The sequence below is a fragment of the Homalodisca vitripennis genome, unplaced genomic scaffold, assembly GCF_021130785.1.
Source record: "Homalodisca vitripennis isolate AUS2020 unplaced genomic scaffold, UT_GWSS_2.1 ScUCBcl_7077;HRSCAF=14595, whole genome shotgun sequence".
Classification (NCBI taxonomy): Eukaryota; Metazoa; Arthropoda; class Insecta; order Hemiptera; family Cicadellidae; genus Homalodisca; species Homalodisca vitripennis.
Window position 1 is genome coordinate 18 of NW_025783192.1, and position 24,856 is coordinate 24,873.

At 32.9% G+C, this 24,856-nt stretch overlaps 1 protein-coding gene across 1 annotated transcript; it reads left to right on the plus strand.

The window, feature by feature from the left end:
• Window positions 1-278: 278 nt before the first annotated feature.
• Window positions 279-24,613, plus strand: LOC124374043 (cilia- and flagella-associated protein 52-like; the record flags this gene model as incomplete). The annotated part of the gene is made up of 8 exons (XM_046832344.1): window positions 279-436; window positions 3,299-3,498; window positions 11,280-11,457; window positions 11,555-11,742; window positions 17,093-17,282; window positions 19,325-19,482; window positions 20,836-21,005; window positions 24,465-24,613. Coding segments are annotated over exons 1-8 (1,294 nt in total), but the record flags the coding sequence as incomplete, so codon positions are not given.
• Window positions 24,614-24,856: the final 243 nt, after the last annotated feature.

The window sequence follows — 24,856 nt, forward strand, 5'->3', positions numbered from 1 at the left end:
TGTCTTGGAGCAGTTTTGCTCTCAGCCTTCTGTCAAAGTATACCATCTAACCTTTTGCTCTACGTCATCATTTGATGTACTGTACATAGAAGAAGCAGTGAGGCCAACTTAAAACCTCAAGTAATGAAATGTACGAGACCTAACTCAAAATGTTTTTCATACGTCATATATTGAAGACTCCATGTACTAATGTGGTGATATTGGTTGAATCTCTTTGGTATTGTCAACATTTTTGTAATGCCGTTTCCATGACAACAAGAACGTTGTATCATAATAATAAACAATGACATTTTGTTAACTGTTCATTGTCCTTACTTATGATAGTTAGTGAAACGTACTAAGAATTTGCTAGTAAAAACCAAATAACATAGTAATATGAATGAAGAAGGTGTCGATGTAGAAGATCTCGAACTCCTTTCAATTATTGGATTTGATGGTAAGAAATTCCTATTCTCAAGTTGAATTTGGCTATGTAATTTATTCATAGTGAATCCTTTTCATTACATACAACTGTATTTTAATATATGTAAGTAATATGACATGTATTTTGTTGTATGTTCTATGTACATTAAATTTTTTCAATGCTAACAGTAAGTTATGTTTGTTATTTTTACTGTTACCATATAAAACAGTAACATAGGTGTTTGCAAGACATTTTTTTGTTTTCAGTACGAATGCTTTTTTTTAGCTCAATACAATTAAAACTCTTCATATTTTGGCAAAAATATGTAAGAAGTGTACCATTTCATAAAGCGTACATTTTATAACAGTTAAGAAAAACCCTTGGAAATCGGCCAAAATGGGCTTGCCAGTTCAAAAGTTACTATATGGCCAGATGGAGGGTTTAAACAAAACTGCAATGTAATAAGATAATGATTTACAACGAATTGAATTCTAAATCTTACATTGTTGCTTTGTTTCTTGGGTTTCTATCTAGAATTATATTTATCATTATCCCTACAATCAAATTCTCAAATTTTGCTTTTTATATGTGTTGATTAGGTGCTAGGTCCTCTTGGTAAGGTTTTGTGTGGTAAATATCTTAGAATCCATTGTCTCATTGCCAATTTTATATCACTATAGCTTTTGGTAAATCTTTTAGAAAGTAAATGTTGTACCCTTGTTCATTATTTTACCTGTCTAGGTACACAACTTGTAAGTCTCAGTCTGTGATTAATTTTATAAACTGGTTAACAAGTAAGTTTTCCTTTTCTCATGTGCTAAAACACACTCTCTCCACATAAAATAGCTATGATGTAAAGGGTTGGTTTAATGGGAATGTTAAGTTAAGCTCCATTTCACTTTCCACTCAGCGTCTGAAATCTGACACTGTCACAGACTTTATCTGGATTACAACAGATGACTTCTGAGTAAACAAGACAGTGCTCTTTTGTAATATAGGTGTCTCTGATGTCGAAGCAATGCAAAGAGTTTGTTTTGAACATCTTCATTGCTGTGGACATTTTGCAACACATTAACCATAACACATTAGTAAGAACCGTACATGACTTACACAGGATGCATGCGTGTATTTATGAAGATAGAAAACACTTTGAAAATCTGCTTTAAGTCATAAATCATTTAAGTACTTAAAAATAATGACCTAAACTTTTTCGTTTGTAAATACCTACATGCCTTTTTAACAACTGTTGAAAAAGAGTTTCTGAAACTTTCAGTGTAGTTATAATAAGCGTTAAAAATAAGGTAAAGTTCCAAATTAATAAACTTTGCTATAAAATTAATATTATCTGAGATCCCAATGATGGCCACCTTGAGTTGACCACCCTGTACAAGTATGCCACAAAAAAAAAACATTTTCAATAGGTCCATAAAATAGGAATTGTGAATCTTTAAAAGTTTAAATGGTCACTATATTAGAATGAAGTGGTGTAAAAAGCTGGCGAATGAACTCAGCCAAAATACTCATAAGATAAATTCTTGTACCAATGAATTACATTGGAACAGTTATTGTTTCCACAAGCCATGTTATGTAGCATATATACATTATGCTATATAAACCTTGGAATGGAGGGTGATTTTGGTCTTTAGGGGTCATGGTCGGTGAAGGTATGCAGACATTTTTCCTTCAATTGCTACCATGGCTGACTATTTTTAAGTCAGATGATTTTTTACTTTAACACGTGAAAGGTCATACCTCCTTCCTGGACAGAAGAGGTCGTGTGAAGGCAATTTTCTCAGCTTACTTTATATAATTTTAAATACTCCTTCAGTAAGAAATCTTCTAAAAAATCATGTGATTAGTTTGTCTAACTGTGTCTCAGAATATACTACTTTAAATTATTTACAAATAAAACTGTGTGAATATATTACAAGTACTGAAAATGTATCGTAAAATTTAGATTACACAGGAGGTCGAGCGTGAATGAATTGCCACATGTACTTTTTAAGCATGTATAAACAACATGGAAAAATTTAACTTGAATTTATTATAAGGTAGTAATTGTATTTATACATTTCAATATTTGTATCAAGGAATATTGCCAAATTGAGTGCAGGTTGCAACAAAATTTTTATTATTTAATAAAAAAGTGAGTTAAAAACCAACAGATGTGAGATCTTGTAAAGAAATATAGAAGAGATCAGAAGGGTTTCAAAAGTGCTGATATTGTTAATCATAATATACTACAAAATTTTAAAAATTGCGGCAAACTGCCACAGGTACAACCTCTTGTGTGTTAAAGGAAAAAAATATATTTATCAAAATTATCGTTCTAAAATTGTATATAAAATATTTTTAGTTTGTATCCATGGGTGTGTAGGAATACTTTGGCTTTTGTGTATTGCTTTAGCATAGGAATGCAGTATTTGATATGTTTATTTTTTTAGAAAATACCTAACTGATTATGCAATTCCTTTTTCTCATAACTTCATTTCAATTGACAGCAATGCCTAGTTTGTGGCATACGGCAAATACCATCTGAGATGCATAGGTGTGGTGCTAGCAGATGTATGAAAGAGTATGTGAAACAAGTGAATGCAAGGTTAATACATTTATATTGTGTTTGATATCTTTTTGTTTAGTCCTAATTTAGAAACAGCTGAAACCTTATATTGTACTGTTTGAAACATATATTATATTTATACAAAATAAGAACACATCCTTTTCATGATTTCATTTAACTATCTAATTTAATGTATATTAATGTTTGAAAATAGCAAGTTATGGTCTTAGCTTTGCTTGTACAAATAAAAAAAATTTTATTTTATTTCGATTGTGCCTGCCTTCAAGCCCCTGTGGAAAAAGGAAAAGATTCCGATACAAATTTTCTTATTTCAGGAAACCCTCACAATGGATTGAAAGTTCATCCTGATGGTGTTCATATTGTATATCCACTGGGTAACAAGTTGGCAATCAAAAACTGGAAGTCTAAAAAAGAAAAATTTTTAGAGGGCCACACTAATGTCATATCTACAGTGGCCATCTCAAATAATGGATTGTATGTTGCCTCTGGACAAATAAATCACATGGGATTTAAGGTTTGGTTATATTTATAGTAAATTACTTAATATAAATACAGTAAATAGTTATAATGTTTTACAATTAATGATTTAAAAATGTGTATTGACTAAGGGTCAATCCATATCAAATCAACACAGGGTATAAACATGATCACCTCAGATTTTGATGAAATTTTGTATGAAGGTTAGTACTCATATAGATTAGAAATTAATTTTACCTTCTCCATTCAAGATGAGTATGTTGAGGCAATGAAATTTATGAATAACCGTTTCAGCCGATCAATGACTATTTAGGGAACACAGAAGTATCATGATTTTATCCCTATAAATTCAAGTATATCAAAGATGTATGTAAAAATATTATTTGGTGATACCACAGAGGTACAGTGAACACCCAAAATATGGGTGAAAGACTAGCAGGGAGCAGAAATGTAGTTTTACTTCCTCTTCTCCAACACATACGCTAGCCACCACTTTTGGTTGTATGCAGGAGTTATATATCCATTTCTGCCATTTTTAGTTTTTCAAGGCATTTTTGGATGTTCACTGTTTCCTCTATTGTATCTCCAGAGAATATTTTTACATACATCTTGAGTGGAGAAGGTAAAATTCATTCCAGACAAAATTTTTATCTATCCATTCATAGGCTGGGAAAGGAGTTTAAATTTGGTTCATATGGTCATTGTAGGCTTGTTTATTTTATCAAGTCATTGAACCCCTAACTCCATCACATGGTCTTTTTCCATGGGCAGTAGCAGAAACATGCCACTCTGCCTCTACACCAAAATCTTATGTATGATAACATCAGTATACTAGTGTTTCTTGTTTTTACATTGTGCAACACATTTGACGATGGACTTTTTGAAAAAAATAAAAATGTTGAATTTTATTTTTCAAAAAACCTTATGACTAAGTATGGTTTGTCTTACACCAAAAGAAAGACCGTTTTAAGCTGAGTAAAATGACACCACTTCCTTCTATTTACCTTGATTAAGAAACAATATGGTGATTTCAACATGTGTTGGTTCCGTTTTTTTTGGTGGATTTTGAGAAACTTTAAATAGCCATAAATTAAAAAAACTTTGAAATATTTAAGGGAAAATTGGCAATTTTCTTAATGTATATAAGAACTACCTTCATATTAAATTTCATCAAATTCTGAGTTAGTGGAGTAAACTTTATTATTTCAGTGTGTTGATTTCATACAGAATGATCCCTAAATGGTTGTTGTTGGTTCCTAATAAATTAATCCAGTGGATTTATAATTAAGGTCTTCTCACCCACAGCTTCACACACAGTTTTCAGAATCAAAGTCTTTATACTACTTAATAAATGCACTAATTATGGAACATGATGGAGTCCTATGAATTTTTCCAATGTAAATAGGCATACAACAGGGGATATTATTTAATTATTCATGATTAATAATATTACATTTTAACCTTACTCATATTGTTTTGTACGTGTATGAATATTTCTGGTTTAAATTAATCATATTTCCAGTGTCATAGCTGAATTTTTTATGTTACCCATGAAATGAAAATTTAAATACACAAGTCTCGGAAACCTACTTCGGTCAAAAAGTGTTTACTTCTAGCCCTTATACCTACAGTCCAAGATATTTGCAGTACTATTGTAGAATTTACTTTGTTGTCCCGACATAGAAAAAATGTTATGTACTGAGAATTGAGAAGCCTATTACTAACAGCCTAGAAGGAAATCCTACCAACTTCAGATATAAGGGGAAAATACTTAGTTAGGGGAAATTAAGTTCATGTAATATACCAAAATAATTGTTTATATGATTTTGCATTCTAGATATCTTGTTGTTTTATGAACTTTATCTGGAAAGAATGGATCATTGAGCCAGGTTAGTGATTATTTCTCTGTTTTTCCATAAGCCACTATTAAACTACTTTACACTGCTGATAAAACACTATACTTAATATTTTACAAAATTAAATGTAAACAGTTTTCTCAGCCAATTTATCGAACTTTAAGTTAAAAACGTTTAATTAGGTTAAAGCACTCATTAAATATATTCAACGCCACTGCTGAGTCTGCCTTCTTGTCCCGATCAAAAATACAAATAGTCTGTGAAACCTATTTTGGTTAAAAAGAGGTTCAATTCTTGTCATGTACTTCCGGTTTGAGATATTTTCAGTGCTATAGAAGATTTTGTCTTGTTGTCCAAGTGAAAAATATGTATATGCAGATCTGAGAAGCCTATTTCGGTTTAAAAGGTACTTCTGACAATATAATATGAATTATGATGCCACAGTTGAGTTTGCCTTCTTGCCCCAATCAAAAACTATGTATGTATGTAGCTCTCGAAAGTCTACTTCTTGTAAAAAGCGACTACTTTTAGCTTGTGTAATCTACTTTCGGTCGAAGGTATTTCCAGTGCCTTAGTTGAGTTTGACTATTTTTTCTGAGCAAGAAAATTTACATACACACATATTACAGAGAATCCTATTAGTCTAGAGAGAAATCTTATCTACTTCGGATATAAGGTGGAAATCCTTATTAAGTTCATGCAACTTGCCTAAATAATCGTTTATAAGGTTTTGTGTTATCTACTCGTTTTTCTAATAACTGTAGTCTGGTAAAGAATGGATCATTTAGACTTGTTAGTGTTTATTTCTCTGTTTTTTCTTAAGCCACTGTTAAATGGCATATCACAATGTGGAGGAAGCTCACCAGTATAGAGCACCGTATGTATTCATAGCTTTGTTTATTAAGATTAGTTTTATAAGTGTTCAAATAATATTTACAATGCATTAAATATTTTAAATTCATCACTGATGCAACATGGAGTAAAAGTTAAAATATTAACCTTATATTTGCTATCTGCATTACACTGCTGATCAAGCACTGTACATTTAATATTTAACAAAAATTTAAATGTAAACAGATGTTTCAGCCTATTTGTCAAACTTCATGTGAAAGTGTAAACAGCTGTTTAGTGTTAGTTAAATTTGGATTATCTATATAATATATAAAAGAAAGTCGTGTTAGTTACACTATTTATAAGTCAAGAACGGCTGAACCGATTTGGCTCAAAATTGGTAGGGAGGTAGCTAAGAACTGGGAGAAGGACATAGGATACTTTTTATCCCGTTCCCGATTCAGGATTCCGCCCCACTGGTCTCTAAAAGTTACAGAAATACCCGTAAGAAATGCATTGCAGCAAGCATATGTTATTAAGTGAAAGAGCCTGTTCAAATTTAATCAGCTGTTCTTTGTAAACATATATAATGCGACAAAAGAAATATATGTTTATATCATTTAATTACTATTTTTAAATTTCTTTACACCTATAGTTTGAAAGCATAGAGTAAGCTTAAGAGAAACAGCAAATTTTGTTTCAACTGTTTCTGCAATCACTGTTAAACATAGACTTTACCATCCAGATAATACAGTTCAAATGTTACATAAAAATTCACCTTTAACTGCAATATTTATCTATTATACCTATACCTATCTATTTATATCTATTATTACTATAAACCATGCTGGTAGTAAATAAAAAGTTAATATCAAAATTTTGCTCCAGGTCGTGCCAGTGATGAATTAGAATCATCTAATGCAGTTTATATATTATTTAAACACTGTTATAAAAACCAACCTTAATGAACACAGTCATGAATGTTTTCACATATGTTACTTTAAACTGGTGGGCTTCCTTGACATTGTGATATGGTATTTTAACGTTGGCTTATGGGAAATTAATACTACTAACATGCCCGTAACAAAAAACTTTTATTTTGGAATGTGGCGTAACCTTAATAAGGATTTCTCCCTTATACCGAAAGTACACAGGAAATGGGTAGGATTTCTCCCTAGGTCGTAATAGGCTTTTCAGTCCTACTTATGTGTATTTTTTTTCATCAGGACAAAAAGGCAAACCCAACTATGTCCCTGGAAATATTTGAGACGGAAAGTATATTACAGAAACCCATAGTAGATAATTTTGACCAAAGTAGATTTCCAAGAACTGCATAATCTAACTATTTAGTATTTTGATCGAGGTAATATGGCAAGCTAAATTGTGACATAGTAAGTGAATTAAACGGTCTGCAGTAGGTACTTTTTTATCGAAGTAGGGTTCTTGGCCCTATACGTAAGTATACCTTTTTTATTCGACAGGACAAGGCAAACTATAATATGGTACTGGAAATATCAAACCTGAAATATGTGATAAAGGCTAGAAATAGACGCTTTTTGACCGAAGTAAGTTTTCGAGACCTGAGTACTGTATTTTCTTGATTGGGGTAACAATGCAGGCTCAGCTGTGGCGTTGGAAATATAATTATTTTAACCAGAAATGCTCTTCCACGTGCGAAACATGATATATTAAATAAATTAAATTCTGATACTATTTACCATGAACTTAAAATAATATCTACTTAATGTATGCCTGTTTACGTTTTAAAATTTTCATAGAACTCCATCATATTACATCATAAGTTCTTTTACTAAGTAGTAAAATGACTTCGGTTCTAAAGATTGTGTGCGAAGCCGCGGGTAACAGCTAGTAAAACATAAATACTACATTTTTTTCAGAATTCTAAAATATTGCAGGTAACTTTTCTTATCTACCTCTTCTTATAAACCTTTCTTGGATTTGAACAAGTATTTTCAAAAAGAATTAGCCAAATTGGTTCAACTTTTTTCAAGATTAGTGCTTAGCAACACATTTTTGCAATATTCATTTTTATTTATAAGATTTGTTAATAATGCAAAAGCAACCTTAAAAATAATCTTAGGGTTATATTATTTTGGAATTGAATAATTAATTAATGTAACAAAACATAATTTATCATATATTATTAAAAAACACACAAATACAATATTACAATTGCTGAATCATTTCAGGCTTTCAAACCGATTAGAAACTTTTTCTCTTATTGTATGGAAAAGAGGAAAAGAATTATTACAAGAGTATGACGATCAATATTTTCATGGATAGTCAGGCAGCACTGTATGTACTTTTGTGTGTTCAAATCCAAACTTGTCTGGGATTGCTATCAAGTTGTTTCTTCCCTTGCCAGAATCAACAATGTGACTGTTTGTTGGGTTCCTGGTAATGAGGAGATCCCTGGGAATGATAGAGATTATACTCTGTCCAACCAGGGCTCAGCATCAATTATGATGGGTCCTCAACTGTTCTGCGGTATTTCAAGGTGTGAATGCTTTGGGGCTGTATCGAAATGGGTTCACGCTGAACATGAGAGAAAGTGGAGGTTGCATCCGGGTATGAGAATGAGCAGAATGGTACTACAGTCACCTTCCTCCAGGGTGGTGACTGACTAAGTAGATTGATGACTTCTCGAGTTATAGGTTTGGTTACAGGACATGGTCACCTGAGGAAGCATCTTTACAGAGTTGGCATTCTTCGGGAGGATCCGCTCTGTAGAGTGTGTGATGAGCAGGAGGAAACTGCTGAAAACCTGCTCTTTGATTGCCCTGCAATGGCAAGGGAGTGGTATGCCATCTTTGCTAGTTTGGACAAGGGTAGTGAATTTCCCCAGGAGGACCTGATAGGTTGTTTTTGGCGATTTGTGGAACTGCTGAAATCATAGACTGGTAGGCCTCATGGTGTACTTCTGAGGTGCGCAAAAGTCCCTTGAGGCTTAAGTGCATGGCAATAGGCCGCCCCATAGAAAAAGAAGAACCCTGCTCTCTGACCCCTGTGACCATATACCCTGTTATGATTCGGAGCATGGGTGCTCGACAAGCCTGTAAAGTTGGCTTTACAAACACGAGAGACAATCTGCATATGCGATTGAAGACAATCAAAATCTTTGAAAATCAACTTAAAAGCAGTGTGTCTATCAGTGTTGTTTCTATTTATTATGTAGAAACGAACCCTGGACCCCATTTTCTTATTTCAGGATTCAGAATCTTTATTTCTTTCAAATCACACATTACAATATGGATAAAGAGTGACATGGATCAAATCTTGTACGTAAACGTAATTTATATTTAATAAATTTAAGAATATTAAAATTGAATACCAGCAAATTTTAAATTGATGCAGTCCAAAAATAAAAAATCCAAATTCAACTTTTTTTTAACATTTTTAATTTTTTCACTCATATAATATACACTAACTTTACAAAACCTAATAGTATTATAAATGTGAAAGTGGCTTTATTTGTTTTATTTTCACACAAATTTTCAACCAATTATACTGAAATTTTAGTTGACATTCTTAACATTCCTGATATGAGTAATAGGCCTATGCTTATTTCAAAAATCCCTCAGGGCTACACCCCACTGGTCTCTAAAGTTGTGTAAAGTCCCATCTGTGTCTCTGAAGTTGTGAAATATTAATTGAAGTGTCTATTAACTCCAGTCTGGTAGTCTCCCTGCAATTTCCTTGTGTCTTCCTAGGAGTCCTTGAAATGACCTTGTGGTAAATGAAAATAAAACTAAACAGCTTAGGAAGACACAAAGAAATTGCAGGGAGTCTACCAGAGCTGGAGTTAACAGACACTTCAAGGTACCTGGGCATAATAATTGACGACCGCCTTACATGGACAGACCACATCTGTCCAACGTCTCTGTCCATATCTGTCCACAGACTCTCTGTGCAAAAAGTTGAGCACAACATTATCTGTAATTCACAGGATAAAAAGTACATGTGACACAGCAACAGCTAAGACTGCTTACCACGCCCTATACAAAAGTCACCTTCGATATGGGATTGCTGCCTGGGGAGGCACCTCAGCGAATAACATGCAACGTCTCCTAGTCCATCAGAAGAGAGCAATCAGAATTCTTAGCAACCTCCAACAAAGGGAATCCTGCAGGCATCCATTTTAAGATCTAAGAATTCTCACTTTTGTCAATCTCTACATCTTGGAAACTATCACCTTTCTCCATATTAAGTCACCTAAAGCAGCAAGAACTGGTGCACATTATTACAATTACAATACTAGGTGATGGGGTTTCAGCACAAAATCGAATACGAAAAGCCCTCTGATTGAAAAGATCACTGATTGTGTAATACTAAATTCAATGACACAATACGCCTATTGTTGCACGAGAGAGATTGGCTGCACGCTCAAGGTCCAGCGCTTGTAGCAACATAAAGCAGATTTTTCTAAAACTTTAGAGCATACCTATTACATCTAGCGCTGATTCAGTTACCTAGTGACATTTTTTTCAATATCATTACAAGTTAAAATCAGATTCTTCTTTTAGGGAAACACTGCACATGTGATAAACATACCTCAAATGCAATTTCGTCAGTTGTTAGTTTCCTGTTTGCTCGTACAACTTGCTGTACTCAATGTTTTCATTACTGGTTGCAGTTGAAGGTTGTCCAATTATCTTCAATACTCACACCATCTTCACAAAAACATTTGTGCCATTCATAAACTCTTCTTTATTGCCTCACCTCCATAAGTATGAATTAAAAACTCAAGAGTCCCAGTAGATAACTTTTGGAACAAAACATAGCATTGAATGTTTGATCACTGTTCTCTAATTGTCCTTTTTTTTTTTTATCAAGAAGTTTAACTTGCAGAAACTTAAAAACAGTCTCTATAAGTAAACAATGGCAAGTGAGCGATATCAACACAACAAATACTCTTTCTTTAGAAGTATTACCAACTGAAAGTACTGGTATTCCCACCGACCAGTGTGCTGGATGTACGTTGTAATCGATTCCAGGAACTTTTTGATTGTACCTTTTATATTTATAAATAAAGATGTTTTCAATTTTTATTCATAAAATATAACTTAGATTTGTGTTCAATACATTTTTATAAATGACTCTCTTATTACAGGCCAGTGTAATCCTGTGGGATTTCAAAAAACTAAATATTTTGTTACAATATGAATCACACAAAGTACGTGTAGAAGCAGTTGTTTTCTCAAGTTGTGATACCTACCTCATCTCTCTTGGAGGACCAGATGATAGTAATATTGTTTTATGGAACATTGAAGTCAAAGAGGCTCTTTGTGGTAAGTAAGTAAATATCCTAGTGGTTATTAAAGATTCTGAGACCTGAAACCACTTGTTTTGTGATGGACACTAATATGTCTAAACTTTTTATTGCAGGCAGCTATGCATCAGACCGAACATCGGGGGATGCTGTCACATTGTCTCCTATGAATCTCAGAGGGCCCTGTTTTATGACAGGTGGTGAATGTACACTCAAAGTATGGACTTTAAATGTTTTAGACCGAAACCTCCGCAGTATGAATGTGTCACTTGGCAAAATCAAACGGATTATAACTTGTATTGAGGTATAATAAATTGTGTAATATAATTTTCTATCCCCCTTTTTAAATTGAGTTATCACATAATATTTTTAATTTTGTGCAATATCTAGATATTAATTTTTTACACTAGTTATGTTTTTTGTTTAAAGTTTGTTATTGACGATGTAAGGTTTGACAGGATAACAGGGTTTCGGACATTTGCCATTGTTGTATGTTACAAAAGGTATAACACAATGTTTCGAGAATTGGAATCTATCCTCTTTATCAGGTGTGGGAGGTATTAGTAAAACAAAGAAACAGAAAAAAGAGAAAACAGGAAAGGAAAGGGTTCAAACATACCCAAAAGCTGCTTGGAGTCTAGTCCAGGCATTGTCACTGTAGAGAATGTAAGTCCCGAGCACAAGTTACGAATACGAAAAACACAATCACACATCACACCGGCATCGATGAAAGTGGGATACTAACATAAAAATCTGTGTCGGCTCTTTCTTTGGCTCCATGTTGTGTTATCTGAAACAATGGGACAGGAAGGCGATTGGGAGGAAGGGGTAAAGGCAAGTTTAGTCTATATATAGTTTAGTCTATAGGAATGCGTTACATGTTACAAAAGGTATGTTTGGAGGTGTTAACATCACTATCAGTGGAGGACTGTTACAACATAATAGTAACAGATATAAAGCTATTAAAAGCACCTGTCTCATTGGTATCTGTGGTACCATTGAAAGCATGTTAGAAGTTGTATCGGTTTTTGTTAAGCAGATGGAAGTTATTTTTTTCCTAGAGGTTTATTCAATTTCATGTTGTCAGTGGTGATGATGACTCGCAATCATACACTTTTTTTTAAATTATATAAAAATGAAAATAGTTAATTTCTCTTCTTTGTGTTAAGACAATATCACTTTTTAAGTGCACTAAATAAGACTAACACATTTTGAAAGTTGTCTTATCTTAAAACTTCTTCACCAATAAATGTGAAAATGAAGGTATGTATATATTCAAAACACATTAAAATATAGCACATAGTGTAATAATATCTTCTTATTTCTTTACTTTCTTTATATTATACATATCTAGAAAACATGTTAATAAAAATAAATGGTACAAAATTATATTATAACAACAAAACATATTTTAAGCAGACAAAGTTAGTTTTAAATATAGCCAGGATTGGGAACTAAATTATGTTTGGCAATTTATGTAGTCATATTCATAATGCTAAGACATACACAAATGTGTGTATCACAGAAAGATAAAGCCTTTTATTATGTTGGAACGTTTCTTTTAAATTTCGGTGGAGCACAAAGGGGTAGCCGGCCGAATTGTGTCTAGGGGTGGCGGTCATTGGAAAGTATGCCACTGATAACCATCACTCAGTAGGTTAAGTGATGGTTGTACCATCACACAGTAGGTTAAGTGATGGTTGTACCATCACACAGTAGGTTAAGTGATGGTTGTACCATCACACAGTAGGTTAAGTGATGGTTGTACCATCACACAGTAGGTTAAGTGATGGTTGTACCATCACACAGTAATCATATTTTACAAGTATTAACCATGCATTCTCTTTCTTTTATATTTTTAGACAGACAGCTTGTTCTATCAGTTTGTTCTTACTGTACCACAAGGCAATGTCATTATCCAAGAGCCATTTAAATAAAGAGTATCACTTTTCAATAAAAAGTTGGATACAATAAAATAAAAAAAGCTCCTGATTTGCTATCACAAACAAAAAAATATTTGTATAACAAGCATATACGTAGAAAGACTGCTAAGTATGAATTTGAGCCTCTTTTTTCCAAAAATCATACTTTTATCAATCACAAGACTTTATCTGGAAAAAATTTTTGAATAACATTTTGTTCTGGGTGTTTCAATAACTGTTCTTATCTTTTAAGCTTATTACCACTTCCTGAAAGTGATTTGTTATTCAAATGGAGCATCTTAAAAACAAGTTTTTATAAGGAAAAATTTAAGATTATAACAAAGGATCATTGCACCAGTATAATTTTTATTGCATTTTTTACGTAAGACATGGGAACAATAAATTCCAAAAAAAATGACACATCCATTCAGTGTATGTGTCAGTCTAGCGTTTAACATTAGAAAATTCTTTTATGCTCTCAAGTTTCAGTTACTTAAGAGTTATTTTTTTACAATGTGTCAGTGTAATCAAAATATTGTTAATAAATAAATCTCATTTTCTTCAAATTCAAGTGACTTATCCAAAGTGAGACCTAAATTTAAATTATGAAATGTAACACTCTTGGGATAAAAAATTGCTGTAATTTCGATAACAAATACAACATATATTAAACCCATTTACTGTCTAGATCAGGGCCAATCTTACGAGACAGGCAAGTCAAGTACTTTCATATGTATTTTATTAAAAGACAATAATATCTTTATATATGTATAATACTTGTACTGAAATGTACTGAAATATCCTTCAGTAACGGAGCCAATGCAAGTAGATTTCTAAAGAAAACTATCAAACAGTGTCATATAAAATACAATCATTTATATACTAAAATTAATATTCTTTAGTGTGTTGTTGACAAAACATTTGTCACATTTTTGTACTGAACCATCTCTTCCCTTTCTTGTGTATGTGAATGATCTGTGCAGTTGTTTTTGGGCAACAATGGTCAGTACATCTTGTCACAAATTTTTACATTACATTAACACTCCTATCACCAAAATATACTTTAGGAGTCAATGAAAAAGGTTTGCTCTATAATTTCATTTCATGTGTTGTAAGTTGGTTCACAGATATGTTGATCCAAAGTCTTAAAACATTTTACTTGCAAAGTGTTTTGTTCTCTTTCAACAATAAATATAAGGGACAATATGAGCCACCATTTTGTACGGATTGAACCATTTTAGATCTGATTAGCACCATTGTGTTCTTCTAGTACAGATCTATAATATTGGGTGCTATTACTCGACTTATGCTCTTATGCTCTCATTTTAGGTTTTCTAAAAACACCTAACTTGAAACACTGACTCTATGTAGGCCGTCCCCTGACTTAATGTAAAATTAGATATTTCCTTTAAAAAGTAGACATTTTGTAATAGTACTGATGTGTATAGTTTTAATTCTTTAACAGTAATGGTTAAAAAAATATAAAGCCATCCCCACATGAACTGACTTGTTTGTCGGCTGTGGTGGTTGTAATTTTCATAGTAGCATTCAATTGTTATACCCATATTCATTATTTATTTTCACTACAGTTTTATTACTGAACCTGGACATGATATTAATAGTCCACTTAACAAAAATGACATTAATTTTGTTATTACCTTTGAAATTACTCACATAGCTGTTCTTAAGAATGTTAAAACATGCCATTTAAAAAAACGTTCACAGGCTGAAATTCTTAAATAAGTCAGTCAACAAGAAAATTGCCAAGAATAAAAACCTTTTAACATATTGTTTTTATCTAAAATTGGTCAAATTTTGAAATTTAAAAATAATATTTTTGATTGTTACTAAAACGTAGATGAAATAGGTATTTAAACTTTCTTGTAAATTTTGCTGTTTTGAGATATCAATGATGGCACAGTAAATATGGACACCCTGTGTAATAATAAAATTATTTTAATACAAGTAGCTGAGTGAACACACAATTACACAGAACAAGAATAGATGATTAGACACAAATATGTTTCTATTGGGAGTTCTAACCTACCTATAGGTGCTCTGTTGTGTTTAGCTAATAGATTGCATATGCTGCAATTCTCCCTGACCAATTCTCCCTGAGACACAAACAGTTGAACAACCAATCTTCCATGGCTGGTAGTCCAAATTTGATTGAACACTGCCAGTCGGTGGTACAATGAGGTAGCATTAATTGCCATGGATAATAGCGGCCTTAGGGGTTTTTCGTACAAAAACATACACCCTGGTTTCCTAACTAATTTTAATGTTTTATGTGTTATGTACAAAGCTCACTGTGCCATTTGTTATTTAAAAAAATGTTTAACTTTAGGGTTCCGCCCCACTTGCTTTTGGATCTCTAATGCTATACAAATAAATAGCCTGATAAATGGCCTGATAAATAGATTTTCAGAAGGTAAATGGCCTGATAAATAGATTTTCAGAAGGTAAACTAATTATTAAACCCATAGTGTAGCCATGTATTCACTGTAATATGTACACTACTCACATAGCTTATTCTACTATCTTGGCTGATACAGTATAAATGTAATATCTACAGTAAACAAAAGTTCCATAACCTAGCAACAGCTGCAGCTGTATACAAACATGTAGAGTTAGCTGAACAAAAAATAATTATACGTTTATATGGAAGAAAAATGTCAGTCAAATTGTGCAATGTGTAGTGGCACTAGGTGTCAAGCTTAAAAAACTAATGCAAGTCTTTACAAAACTTGTAACTTACAATGATGAGATGTCTACACAAAAATACATATATGTGTAATCATCATAAACAACAAACATTTTTATGTGATGAAAAAAATTACAATTTTTATTATCTATTAGACCAGTATTTTGAGGTTATGAATACGGAAAGTGATGATGCCAATGACACAATTAAATCATTTAATGCACTAAGAATACTATTTAAACACTGCCATAAAATCAAATTTTAAAATTAAACTGCACATGTATGTCCTCGAAATATGGTTTTTGAAGGTTTAATAAATGTGTTAATAATTTTGTTCAGTACTGATTACAATATTTATTTGTGCTATTAGATATGAATACTAGTTATTTACTATAGTTTCTCTTATTTATGTATTTGTGGAAAAGATCAAGATTGGAGGGAAAACTATTTTCAGATTTAGTGGAAATTTTGGGTCACCCCAAAAATTTGGTAAAAATTGATTGATTTCGAGCATGGGTGCACTAGTGGTGTAATTAATACTATGAAGAGCAACAACTAAGTATAACTTCAGAACTTTGTAGGGTGAAAATAATTAAATACAATGTCTAGTATGTAAAAATGTAGATTTTCACTATTTGTTTTATCTAGTACTCTATGTAATTGTAAGCTATGTCCTTATTATTTTAGTCTCTTTAAACTTTTAAAAATACTTATAGAGTTATAAAGTTCCCTGTTGTGATAAAATACGTATGGTTGACTATACAATTAAATATTTAATTGTCTCAGAAATTATTATATGTACGGACGAATGTTTATCTCTGTACAAACACATTGCTCTTTGCATTCAGAGTTAATTCATTGACTGTGGAAAAATATCACCTACATAATATCATGCCTGTGACCCATCCTTTACACAATAACAAAGTAATAGATTAAGAAAAATTGCATAAAACTTTAAATGTATGATTTATAAGTAATATCTTAGTAATTGATTACTTTCTTTGTAAACAATTATGTATCTTGTTTAGATTGACTACAGAGATGAGTTTGCCTACTGTGGAACAAGTACTGGTGATATAGTGAAAGTAAAATTGAATTATTCACATGATATCAATATTTTAGATCCAATTGTAAAACCAGTATTGATTGGTTGCTTTGCTAAATTTCCCAAGAAAATATCATCCAAGCAACCTCTTGAAGCTGAGAGGTACAGTCAAGGTAATAAATACTTAATCTTACTAAAAATTTGAATTTGAAATTCTGGTTTTAGTATTTTGTGAATTTATTGGTAAGCATATAGACAATACAGGTATATACTGCATATAAGCCTTTGTGAGTTTTTACAATTAAGAAAGCTAAATATAAAATTTTTATAATATTGCCATTTTACATTAATTTGTTATTATGTTTTAAGATTTACTATTTAATTTATAACCTCAGGTGGTCTACATACTGAAAGGATAAAGCATGTCATTGACACTCTCTTCCAACTCATTCTATGGAAGATCTGGAGATGCATGTGGCACTGGTTTAGAGCGTGCCACTGTTTACAAAAACGAATTAAAGCAAGCTGCAAGAAAACTTCGAAACAACTTCAGACCAGATGGCTTATCCAGTGCTGAAGGTGGCTGTTGGAGGTGTGTTCCTGAGAATGTACAGCTGTTGCTTGGAAGATGGCGTTTTCCCCAAAAATTTGGAAAAGACAGCGTCTAGTCTTGGCAATCTTAGCAAAGTAAGGGGGATTCCAGCTCCCCATCAGCGTACAGGCCTCTCTGTATACTCAATGTTGATGGTGGAGAAACTCCTCAGGCCATGTCTGACAAGGGCAATTCAGGAGGCTGGCGACCACTCTGCAAGGCAGTATGGCTCCAAGCGGGGGAAGTCAACCATTGGTGCCATCAGAGAAGTAGTAAGTGCGTTTAAGATCGCACATTAGAAGAACCATTACTCCAGGGAGAATGCACTGTTGGCCACTCTGGACATCAAGAATGCTTTTAATTAGACAAGATGGATTGACATGCTGGAGGCTTTGGAGAAACATTTCAGGATCTCATAGTATCTGCTCAGGATGATGCAAAACTACCTGACAGATCGGCAGCTGCTCTTTATGACATCAGATGGTGAACGCAGGAGGGAAGTCACAAGTGGGGCTGCTCAGGATTCCATTTTGGGCCTGACTTGTGAAATCATTTCCTACAATTGAATTTTGCGTTTGCAGATAACTCCAGAGGTTTTCCTCATTTGCATATGCAGATGACATCGCTGCAGTCATTGTCACTCGTAGCACAGAAGACGCACAGTTGGTGCTGAACATGGTAATGCGACACACAAGCTCACGGCTTCAAGAACATTGGTTAACACTGGCGACTGAAAAGACTGAGTTAGTTCTGCTCAAACCGAAAGAATTCCTACAGCCATCCAACTCCAAGTTGGAAGAGTTCAAATATATACAAAGCCTGCAGTGAAGAACCCTGTTTGTACCTGTATACCAAGCTCTTATTTTGGGAGCATGTTTGGTACTTATCAGAAAAAGCTACCAAGGTAACAGTAGCGTTGAGCACACATATCAGGGGTCCGAACATAGGGTGAAGGCGACTCGATTTTGATTACCGTCTCTTTTAATCTGTGGATGTGAGGTTTGGTGATACTGTAAAGAAAGGAAAGTATCGAAAAATAATGGCATCTGTTCAGAGAAAAGCTACTTGAGGGTCGTTAGTTCATACAGGATGATCTATAGGTTATCGCTAGTGTAATGCCTATCAATTTATAGGCGCAAGAACGTAAGTATGTTTTTGACAGCAAGGAAGAGCTCGGATTTGAGGAAGCAGAGCGAGTTTGCAAAAGTTGTGAGCATGTAGAGATGGCAAGTTCACTGGGATGCTCAATCCTGTGAAAATTGGACGAAAATCGCTAACATCACAACGACGTTTATCGCTAACATCATATGATGTTTATCACTAACATCACAGAATGGATCGAGAGACAGCATGGCGAGGTGGGCTTCTTCCTCACTCAGTTCTTGTCGGGCCACTGTTATTTTGGATCTTTCTATTTATTATTGTACTTACATTCTACTGGATTTATGACCAATAAGTTTCCAATTTGTAAATTTGCCTTTTATTGTTTTCCATAGCTGGAAATAAATTATATATTTATAAAACTTAGCAAATTACCCATAATTTATATATTTTTATTGAGTATTAATGTTAATTTTTTTTGTCTGTGTTAAAAATAATATTTATATAATTAATGTTTTGTAGGTGTTGGGGCAATTTTGCTTCTAGATGATGACAGTATCATAGTTGGAGCTGGAGATGGGACTGTGGACATGGTCAGGGAGCGAGATGTTAGTCCTGACAGTCTGATACAAAAAGGACATGGAAAATTGATCAATCCATCTCTTCCAATGTTGATTATGGTAACTATCATTGGCAAATACATGAGTACCAAATTTACTAAACTCTACCAAAATTCTGATCACTGGGCACTTGTCAACAGAGAGAGAGGGATATTCAATTTGATGTGTGCAATGTTGCCAAACTGCAGAAACAAAAAGGTTGCACTTCTGATGTCTAATTTACACACTATAATATAGTAACAACTAATATCATATTTACAATACAGTTAACTCTGCAAAGGAGGTATAGTCCTGGGTTAAAAAATAAAATTATGTTTAGGTTGTGGCATTCTGGATTTGGTTACAACCTGGCATATATTAAACAGGTCAATGACTATATGCAAATGATTGACAAAGTCAAGAAGTATTAATATGCCATTTCTCAAAATTATATTAGATGATCATAAATAGTAATTAACTGAGCATTAGTATAGCCTATTACTTGAGTAGCTGGTCAAATTTTATTTTTCTTTCTTTCTGTCTGTCCGCACAATATCTTAAAACCAAACAAATCTGCAGACTTGATATTTTGCATGAAGCTTCTTTATTTCAATATAGGAAACATCAAGTTCAACGATGTGCATGTCACTCCATGGGATTTGGCTGAGCGTTAGTGAAGATTTTTACATCGGGCTTGTGGGTAACCAACTATGGTGGCAATGAGAAAATCGTAGAATAAATAAATTTGGAAACAAATTGAGTTCAATCATTGACATTTTAACCTGTGACAGTAAAACATGTAACCTAACTGTCCATGTAGATTTTAGATGCCTGTTACATGACACATAGTGTGGCGTACTCTGCTACCTGTACTAACTAGACAAACTGTAGAGCGTTGGGATTGTTTAATGTTCAAGGCCAAATGTTGAATAAGAATTTTGTCTTGTACACAGCCCGTTGGTGAACATATCAATACCTTCCCCTTGCTTTTAAAACAATCAGTTGATTGAAGTCTATATCATAATATTCATATTCTTGTTTATTATAGATTCAAAGGGTATCATAATTTGTTTCCCAAAAGATTTATTTAATCCTTTGGATGTTTTGAAGTAATATATCGTGGTGCACCTTTTTTCCATAAACTGTTTCACAACGTAATAGCGTTGAGTATACTTTTTCTGAAAACTGTTTTGCAATGATATTTCGTTGTTGTGTAATAATTTTTCTGTAACATTATTTTTGTCATAAAACTAGCATATCTATATACCAATGATTAAAGAATTAAATTCCCTTTACAATAAAAATAGTATTTTGTACTCTCTTTTATGTTTCCATAGAGTAAGGAGCATTTAATTAAAATTCATTTTTCTACAATAGTTATTTTAATTTATGGTATACCTCTTATTGTAACTTCAGTGTTTAATGTTGTTTTAGATTAGATCCGTTCATGTGGGCTCAACAGTTACATCAGCTCAAAAACTAGGAGATGAACTTCTAATTGGAACAATTCAATGTGAACTTTATGTTATTAACATGAAAACATTTTCTGTCAAACTAATGGCCACATGTCACACCTCTACAATTTACGACATCGCATTTCCTAGGTAAGTTTAATTTGTTGATTCCGTCAAGTCTGCACCTTTTTTTATCTAACTCCCTATTGTGTAAATGCTTTGAAGTTATTTTTTTCTATCTTTTGCCACAGTTAAGCAAAAGAATAGAATAATAGGACATGTTGTGAAGAAATTAATAAAATCAAGTATTTATTTTAGAAATTATTTAAGGCACTGCATAAATAAGCAGCATTGGATAATGAGTATATTGTTATATCTGGCAGACAAGAACCTACATGTTGCAGTTGAACTCCACTGGAAACAGGAAATAAAATTAGCAGTGATTCATAACAAACCTGTTTGTTAGTTCTCTATGCACTTATTTCACCGCATTGCCTTCATAGCCTTCCAACCACAGAAAAGATCAGCGGCAGGGGATACCGATAGCTGGATTGTTGTCATCACTGATTGATGCGTTGACTGTTTTCTGGAAGTTACACGTCATTTGTTAATGGATTAGGTAACAATATCCTGTAATCTAAAACTATAAGAAGGGATATTTGGGCAAACCTGAATTGGATCTGGAGAAGACAGCGTCTTGTCACATTTCATTTTTAATCATTTTATAAAAAGTAATTTCTTATTAAAACGTCTCACAAATTGTATTCCAGATAAAAATTTGAGAACAGTGTACCTCGTTTGCTGCCAAATTCATTCTCAGATGTGGTTTAATACTTGGAAAAAGTGATGTACTCTGGAAAAACTGGTAGAATCAGTGAGAGATTGATCATGCAGAAGAATGTTCTTTTGACAAAATCTAAATCAAGTGTATTATTAGATCAAGCCTATTTTTGAAATTTAATTCATCTTTATAAATAATAAATAATTCACAACTATTAAGCTTAATATTAATTTATAAAAATAATACCAGACACTTTTCAAACAATTTCATTACTATTAATCGGTTAAGTAAATCTTAAACACTAACCATAATCTATATAAAAATACAAACAATAAATATCGATACATAATATTAAATAAAACACTTGTTAAGATTTTGTTGAACCCATATTTTTTAGTATTATGTTTTCCATAGTTGTAAATTATAATTCTATGATTAATTATTCATTTGTAGGGCTGTAATTATTATAAAACTTATTTCTAAGCTTAATATTAATTTGTAACAACAATACCAGACACTTTTCAAACAATTTAATGAGTATTAATCGGCTAAGTAAATCCTGATACAGTTATACCACAATCTAGATAAAAATATACAATAAGTTGTATCAACCATAATTATGTAACTAAAAAGATTATCTAGTATTAATTTTTTGTCATATTTGTATGTAATTAAAAACATTAATAACAACATATTTGATATCAAAGGTTACAGTATCAATAATATGTGATGTGTTATTCAACATCTGTCACTGAGTCACTTGATAGTTAAAGTGTTAATCCTTACTTATTAGTTAAGATTAATATTGTATAAGCACGAAAGTGAGTCAAGCAGTTTATTTGTTTGTCATGCCCTTGCTTATGAAACCTTCTGAGAAGACATATCAACCCTACGGGACAGTTTCGAACAGCCAGTGTACATGGTTCATATATATGTCATCAGAGTTGCAACCACGGCTTCACCCATCTGGCATCTGCCCATCCCTCCCCTAGTCCCTTGCCTACCCACAAAATTCATGAGCCTGTAAGAATGATGACGAACAGATGTTCGGAGTTTGTTATTGGTAGTCAGAACTGCTCAGCTCTGCCTACCTGCTCTTTCATTACAAGTCAGGCCTGTGAAACCACATCCTGAGGCACTCATGCAAAATTCTTGTAGCAATCCACAGTCTGCACAAACTTGGAGACCAACAAAGTGGTTGTAGATGTTTCAGATGATACAGGAAATGTTTTGCCATAGAGCTACCCCAGAGATGGTCAGTCAAATCATTTACAAATCAGGCATTCATATAAAAGAAATCTTTCAGAATAAAAACTTCTCTTAGTTGCTGAAAATGTCTTGAACACTGACAATGTCGATGAAGCATATAATAACTTTAGCAATACTGTCTCGGGGGATTTAGACAGAAAAGTCATAGATTACCCTAATAATGCACAGAAAGACTGCATACAATGAAGCTGCAAAGATTCTGAAAGAAGAATTTCTTAAAGCGCAGGAAAAGTATAGATTGATAACAAACTTGGAAGACAAAGCTAAAGATGCTATGAAAAAGGAAACGTATGACTTAAAACTTAGACATGAAACAAGCGCAGAACACATCGCTCAGGCTAGTAAACAAGAGTAAAGCATTATGGGACATTATAAACAGTGAACGGAAACAACACATTAAGCTTCAGAAGTAACTATGCCATGCTTAAAAATTGCTAAACAGAAAGTCTTGCATGTTACACCTAGGGGTAATGTGTGACAATGTGGCATCATGGGACAGTCATGTTGACAATCCTATCCAAATAAACTAAGCTCTGCAATATTTACCACAAAGAGAAACTCAGCAGTCAGTTCACTAGAAGCTACAAAAGTAGGAGATCATGCTCTTTCCAAAATCACCTACAATATGGAACAGTTGTTTGGGGGAATCTTCAAGTGTCAACCTGCAGCATTTACTGAAATTATAAGATGGCTCTCAGAATAATGTAGGGCTCAGGGTCTACATAAGTAGAAGTCTAGAATAACTAGTAAGGCTCAAGAGAAAGTTAACACATTCAAGGATTTGAGTGTCTTTTGTCTTATTTCCATATAAATCTTGGAAAATTATATCTTCATTGTTACTAGTGACCTAACAATGTATTCTAATCTTGAAGATTATGTATGAACAATTTCTTATTTTATTGACTTGTACATAAATTTTTGCTAATTTGGGCATACTGAAGATTGTTATGGACATGATATCATAAGCTTCTTATGCAATATGTTTTGTAGTCAAAATCCATCTATTTTTTGCTAAATGTACAAAATATTTGAAAATGCAAGGGATTGCATAATTCTTTATGGCACATTTTGATCAAAGTATAAGCCCAAATCTTCTGCAGTTCTTTAAAATTGTTTGGTGTAATTTCTACCTTTCTCCTTCCCGATGTGCTCTTTTTTATTTTGTTGATGGTCTGTCTTTAAAGTTATTATATTGCAAATTCTTGTTCTTTACAGTGTCTGAAAGTATTAAAATCCATGTCATTGAGTCACATCTATCATGACTACATATCTAGGCCTGTCATTTCTCTAGGTTTTTATAATAAAGTGGAACTTGGATAATTCAAAGCTCAAGCAAGGGACCAATACAAATATTTTAAATATCCAAGATTTTGAATTATGCAGACTACTATTATAGAGATGGCAAGGGGCTGGGAAAAAGGTTTGAATCATCCAATTATGACTTTATTATTTAATTTTTTAATGTATGAATATTAATTAAAAAAACGGTAATGTAAAAAATACATTTCTAGTAACCGCTACTCAGATGGTTCTTAATTTAAGTTATTTTACTATTTCAGTCAATACTCTGATGTGTTTGCAACTGCAAGCAAAGATGATGTTCGTGTATGGAGTGTACAAACTTCTCAAGAGCTGTTGCGCATTTCTGTTCCTAACTTTACCTGTTCTGGAGTGATATTTACACATGATGGAAAAGCAATCATTACTTGTTAGTACAGTACTTCTTTCTTAACTTGAGTGGTCGTAGTTTCCTGTAATCTGTAGTGTTTGGTTTTGTTGATAAACTCACGTAACGTGTGTGGTGAGTAGTGCACTTCTGATAGATTCAAAACTTCACTGGAGGTTACATATCAATAACTTTAATATTAGTCGGATGATTTAAATTCAATTTTAAGAATCCAAAGCAAATTGAGTATTTTAAAATAGGTAGTGGGTAATAAATGTTTTTATT